Raw genomic sequence first — 5,792 nt, forward strand, 5'->3', positions numbered from 1 at the left:
CTTTGATTTTTGTTATGTCTTAACAGTGAAAGCACTACTAGGTGCAGATCAAACATATAATTATGCAATATTGTTTACAATATATACGTAAACCTATTTTTCTTTCGTATGTCTTTTAATGGAAAAGAAAGAAATATATGCGATTCACACATGTAGCTGGAGTCTTCCTAAGGTATGTTACGGGCTGCAACTGATGTTTTGTATTCCTAATTCTCTATTGCTTAAACAAAATAAAATGAAAACGTCTCAGTAAGTTCATAACACTTGTATCATGTGCTTTTACACCAAGGTTAAAAACTTTTTTTTCATTCAATTCAATCAAATTTAATAATTATATTCTGAACAATACAATGTTGTGGTAATGCTATGAAAATCTATTCAAATATAATTGTGTTCATCAAGAAGTTTAAAAAGTTAGAAATCATTATGTTAAATAAAAATCTAGGATATACTTTAATAAAGACAAACATCAACGAATCAACAGAAAGCACGTATTCCTAATATATCTAAAACCAATCATATTGTGTATATTCATTTTTGGCGATATACTTTCGGACTTTTGAGAGATTAAAGTGTTCATTAAAACGGCTGCCGTTAAAAATATTTCTTCATAACACTATCACACACACAAAAAAAATCAAGATTACTGATTAAAGATTTTGCCATAAGGACCAAAGGAACATACATACTGAAAACGCCTCTAGTATAAGTAAACTGTATATTCTCCTAAACCTACAAAAGAAAATATTACTTTGTACCTCTAATTTTTTAATTCGTGGAGGATGTGAATTCGTGGATGAAAGGTTCCCACCAGTGGTTGATGGTCTGTTTCTAGTAGAAATTCCTTTCCATACAAATATCTACGAAATTTTTGAACTGCCCAGATCATTCCTTTTCAATTGTTGAGTAATTTACCTGACATTTGGACAGTTTCTTGCTAGCGTATGCGACAGGTTTTTTCATACCATTCTCGTACTGGATCAAAACTGCCCCAACACCTCGATCTGATGCATCTGTTTGCTTTTTTGTTGAAGGCTGGGAAAAGTTGTGAATAGCGGAAACTTTGTCGGGAAGAGGTCTAAGTTCTTCGTTGCCCGCAATATGTCCAAGACACTCAAGGTTTCGGTAACCAATGAAACACTTGCTTGGTTTTGCAGTCAAATTTGCTGCACGAAGTCTTTGTAGAAGATTCTGAATCACATTGATGTGTTCCTGGAAAGTACAAGTATATACAATCACATCATCAATAAAGTTATCCACACATTGCATTCCATCTAAGAGTCTTCGCATCAGCCGACTGAAACTTGCGGAAGCGTTTATCAAGCCAAAGGGCATCACCCTGAACTGAAACAAACCAAGTGGAGTTTGGAAAGCGGTGATCTCCTTCGCTGCCTCATCCAATGGTAGCTGCCAGTATCCTTTAGATAAATCAAATTTGGACACATATTTACAGCCAGAGAGTTGCACATGGATATCATCAGCATTAGGAATAGTTTCTGCATCGAAAACAGTTACTTTATTAATTGCACGAAAATCGATACAAAACCTGTTCGAACCGTCTTTCTTCTTTACGATGACTATCGGGGAACTGTATGGACTTGTCGATGGCTCGATCACGCCAACTTCCAACATCTTCTTTACCTCGTCACAAACAACGTCTCTTGAAATAAACGGCAGAGGATATGGCTTGGTGCGGATAGGCTGGTCATTAGTCAGCTTGATATGGTGAACACCGAGATTCGTCAAACCAGGTACATCTGTTAAAACATCTGAAAAATCGTCTAGTAATGCCTTGATGTCTGCTTTCTCATTTTCAGTTAGTTCATCACTTACTTTCACATCTGTTGGTACCTCCTTTCTCGTTTCACCTGGGGAATCGCACAACATCTCATCATCACTTTCTCCATCATCATCTAGATCAAGAACACCTGCACCTGCAATACCTAGAACACCTGTTTCGTCATTTTTGTCGCTTTCTCTGTCAATGTACAACTTCAACATGTTTGCATGAAATGTTTTAATTTTTCCATTCACGTTTATTCTGTAATCGACTTTTCCTACTTTTTCTATAATTTCATATGGCCCTTTCCATTGCATTTGTAATTTGTTACTGGCAGTTGGCAAAAGAATAAGAACTTTCTCACCTTTTGACATTTGTCTGTTCTTTGCTCCCTTGTTGTAATACTTCCGGTATTTCATTGACGACTTCTGTAGATTCTCTCTCGCAATTCTGCAAGTATCTTCAAGTCACTCCTTCAAATCTACAACATACTGGTATGTAGTTCTCACTTCTGAATCTACTACTTCTTTAGTCCACAACTCTCTCAAGATCTTCATAGGTCCTCTAACTTCATGTCCGTAAACCAACTCAAACGGTGAGAATCCTAGACTCTCCTGAGGAGCATCACGGTATGCGAACAACGATGCTGACAGGTACTTATCCCAATCCGTTGGACGTTCCGAACATAACCGTCGTAGTATCTGCTTTAACGTACCATTAAACCGCTCTACTAGTCCATTGCACATGGGGTGATATGGCGTCGTTGTTAACTGTCGTATAGAAAGTAAACGACTGACCTCTGTCATCAGCTCGGATGTAAATTGTGTCCCCATATCCGTGAGCATTTCCTTTGGTACCCCAACTCTACAAAATACATCTACTAGAGCCTCAGCGACTCGTTCAGTGTCAATTCCCTTAAGAGCAATTGCCTCCGGGTAACGGGTAGCAAAGTCAACAACAGTCAAAATGTAACGATTACCCTTACTTGTTGCTGGCTGGATAGGTCCTACCAAGTCTACAGCTACACGTCTGAACGGTACTTCAATGATAGGCATATCTCCGAGTGGAACCTTTGTAGTCCTGCCTTTTGGAGTGGTTCGTTGACAGATGTCGCATGATCTGCAGAATCGACGTACGTCTGCTTGAACTCCCGGCCAATAAAATTCTGCTAGAACTTTGCTGGCTGTCCTAGAAGTACCTAAGTGACCTGTCATAATAGACTCATGAGCGAGAGAAAGAACTTTAGTCCTAAATTTCTTTGGTACAACCAACTGTGTAAATCGTTTACCATTCTGATATTTATCTGACTGGAAAACACGATAAATGATACCTTTCTTACTGATGAAGGTTACCTTGGAGTCGTCGTCTTGGCCCACCAAAGAACGTATCTTGTTTAACGTCTCGTCTTTCTCCTGTGCTGCCTTGATGTCGTCGGGACGGATATCAGCGTCAATTATTTCTGGAACACAAAGAGATTTAGTCCTCTTACCTTCCTTTTGAGCTTGTTGCCTAATCACAACTGCATGAGCTTGATTAGGTGTCCAGTCTTTATCTGGATCCTTTGGATCTCTTGCGTTCGGGATGTTTCGGAATACAATGGATTTTCTAAACACCAAGCGTCTATTTCTCCCACAAAGTATGGAGTGTCTATTTTCACTCGCGCAACAGGTGCTTGAATTCTAGATCCATCCGCCAGAATGCAAATTCGATGATTTCCTGTAAGCTGAACATCATCTATCAAATTCCTGCGAACTACAACGCCGTTACAACCAGTGTCCCTAAGCACTGTCACAAAATGTTCATTTAATTTGCCATTACAGGAAGGCATATCTCCAAGAGATGCACTAACGTTACATGATGAAGTGTTTACAAGGTCCATAGAATTTGATGCCATTGAAAATGTATATGTGCTTGTAAAGGAAGTAAATGATCCACACTTGCCTTGTAATTCCGAGTTCTTCACCATAGATTCCTCCTCTGTTCGATCAACGACTGCATTCACTGAGTTCCGGTTCTTTTGAGTCTGATGGCACTGAGACGCTATGTGGCCCAGTCTGTCACACTTGAAGCAACGAACATCTTTCTTCATCGGCGTCTTCATAGGTTGAGTCTTCCATCCTTGTTTCTGCTCCCGTTGGTCTTGTTCTCTCGATGCCTGACGTTTTTCTGGGGTATTCTCCTTCTTGCTATAATGAACTAGTGTTTGAATATTTACATGTCTTGCCTCTCTATACTGATCGGCTAAGGCACACATTTCTTTGATGTTTTTCGGTATACGTTCTTTTAAAAATAATGTTAATTCTTTGTTACACATAAACAAAAACTGGTCTCTAAGAAACATATCGTAGAGGCCCTCAAAAGTCTTGTCTACTCGACCAAGCTCAATCCACCTATCGAGATAACTACCGAGACGAACAACAAACTGTGAGAAAGTTTCCCCTACCTCAGGTCTACTCTTACGGAACTTTTGACGAAACCCATCCTCCGTCTTTTCAAACCTCTTTAATAACGCCGTCTTCAAAGCATCATAGTCCAAAGCTTTCTCCTGTGGCAGCAGTGCATACACATCCAGTGCACGACCTCTGAGTAGTGCGCTTAAGTTAACAGCCCAACTGTCTAACTTCCATTTCTGTGCTGCAGCATACCTTTCAAAACGTCTCAAATAAGAATCAATATCATCCTTAACTTCATCGAAGACAGGCATTTTTGGAAACTTTGCATTGCTAGAGTTTTCTGATTTCATTTCTAACTCTTTTACAGCTAACTTTTGCTCCAATATTTGAATAGTATGCATGAGTTTACTTTCAATCTCTTCCATACCTTTTTTCTCCTGGAGTTTGAGTTTCTCAATCTCAAGCGCTTCTTTACTTAGAACATACTCTCTATCCTGCTTCTCTTTCTCTCTCTCAGCAGCTCGTAGTTCACGCTGATGTGCCTGTTGTTGCTGTATAAACTGCTGTAGGTCCGCACCAGTCAAGTTAAGGCTTTGACCATATTCTGTTATCTCTCTTAAAGACTCCATCATAATAGTAAATACTAAATGATTAAATATGATAAATATTGCTTCAACCCAGTAAAACAACATTGATTTCCCAAACAAAATGTCAAAAATCTCTCTCAAAAATGTATACTTTTAAACAAAAAAATATTTGGTATACAAACTCAATTCATACAAAGCAACGGTAACCTAGCTTTCTCCATTCGGGGCTCCATCCATAAACCAAGCACTAACACTCCGAAGTTGTCAAAAAAAACCAACAAAATCTTTGACTGCAAAAACAACAAAAATGATTAAACAAAATAACAAACTTGCCATATACAAATATACTGCTGACTGAACAGATTTATCCCACTTCTGACACCAATTTGTCACGACAGCCGTCGTGTTCTGTTCAGTCAGACACAACAAGATTTTTTTTTATCTATTTACATTTTTTTTATATATAAATAAAATCAGTATTAACAATATTTACACCATATTTATACAGCTATAATTTACAATATGTATATCTTAAAAGTCTCTTTCAATCCACGTCATCCTGATGTTTGCTCACAACCACGCATACGTCCAGACACGCCCCGTTTCACGACGGACTCCCGCCAACTGGCTCCCAGTGGGTCTCCGGTCTGTTGAACGTCATTGCCAACACACACATGACTAGATATTATTAGGATTTTATCAGGAACCTTTAAATTAAATAACATTTTTAAGTCACAGGTTATGTATACCTTTAAAAAAAGACTAGTCACCATTGACTATCATTGCACAAATGGCACACCGTACAAACAGTAAATCTAACCAAACACTGTTATATATGTAGACAGCGTTAAGAATACACAATTTCTTAACACAAGTGGTTTTAACAACTAAACCCACGACACCGACTGTATAAGCGGCAAAAAAAACCAAAATACATTGCGTGCGTACATAACTTAGTACATGCACAAAACCAGAACATTACACGCATGAGTAACTCTACTCAGCAAAACTTGCATACGTAAACAGTAACAA

The 5,792-nt window shown here is 38.5% G+C and overlaps 1 protein-coding gene across 1 annotated transcript; it reads right to left on the minus strand.

The window, feature by feature from the left end:
• Nucleotides 1–2,247: 2,247 nt before the first annotated feature.
• LOC133203175 (uncharacterized) lies at nucleotides 2,248–4,802 on the minus strand. Its single transcript, XM_061339016.1, has 2 exons — nucleotides 3,376–4,802; nucleotides 2,248–3,289 (listed from the first exon to the last, which is right to left on the minus strand). The coding sequence occupies exons 1-2, from the start codon at nucleotides 4,800–4,802 to the stop codon at nucleotides 2,248–2,250; spliced, it is 2,469 nt and encodes an 822-aa protein (XP_061195000.1).
• Between the last annotated feature and the right edge of the window lie 990 nt (nucleotides 4,803–5,792).

Source organism: Saccostrea echinata, unplaced genomic scaffold, assembly GCF_033153115.1.
Source record: "Saccostrea echinata isolate AGI-Se365-2 ecotype Australia unplaced genomic scaffold, CSIRO_AGI_Sech_v1 ptg000048l, whole genome shotgun sequence".
NCBI lineage: Eukaryota > Metazoa > Mollusca > Bivalvia > Ostreida > Ostreidae > Saccostrea > Saccostrea echinata.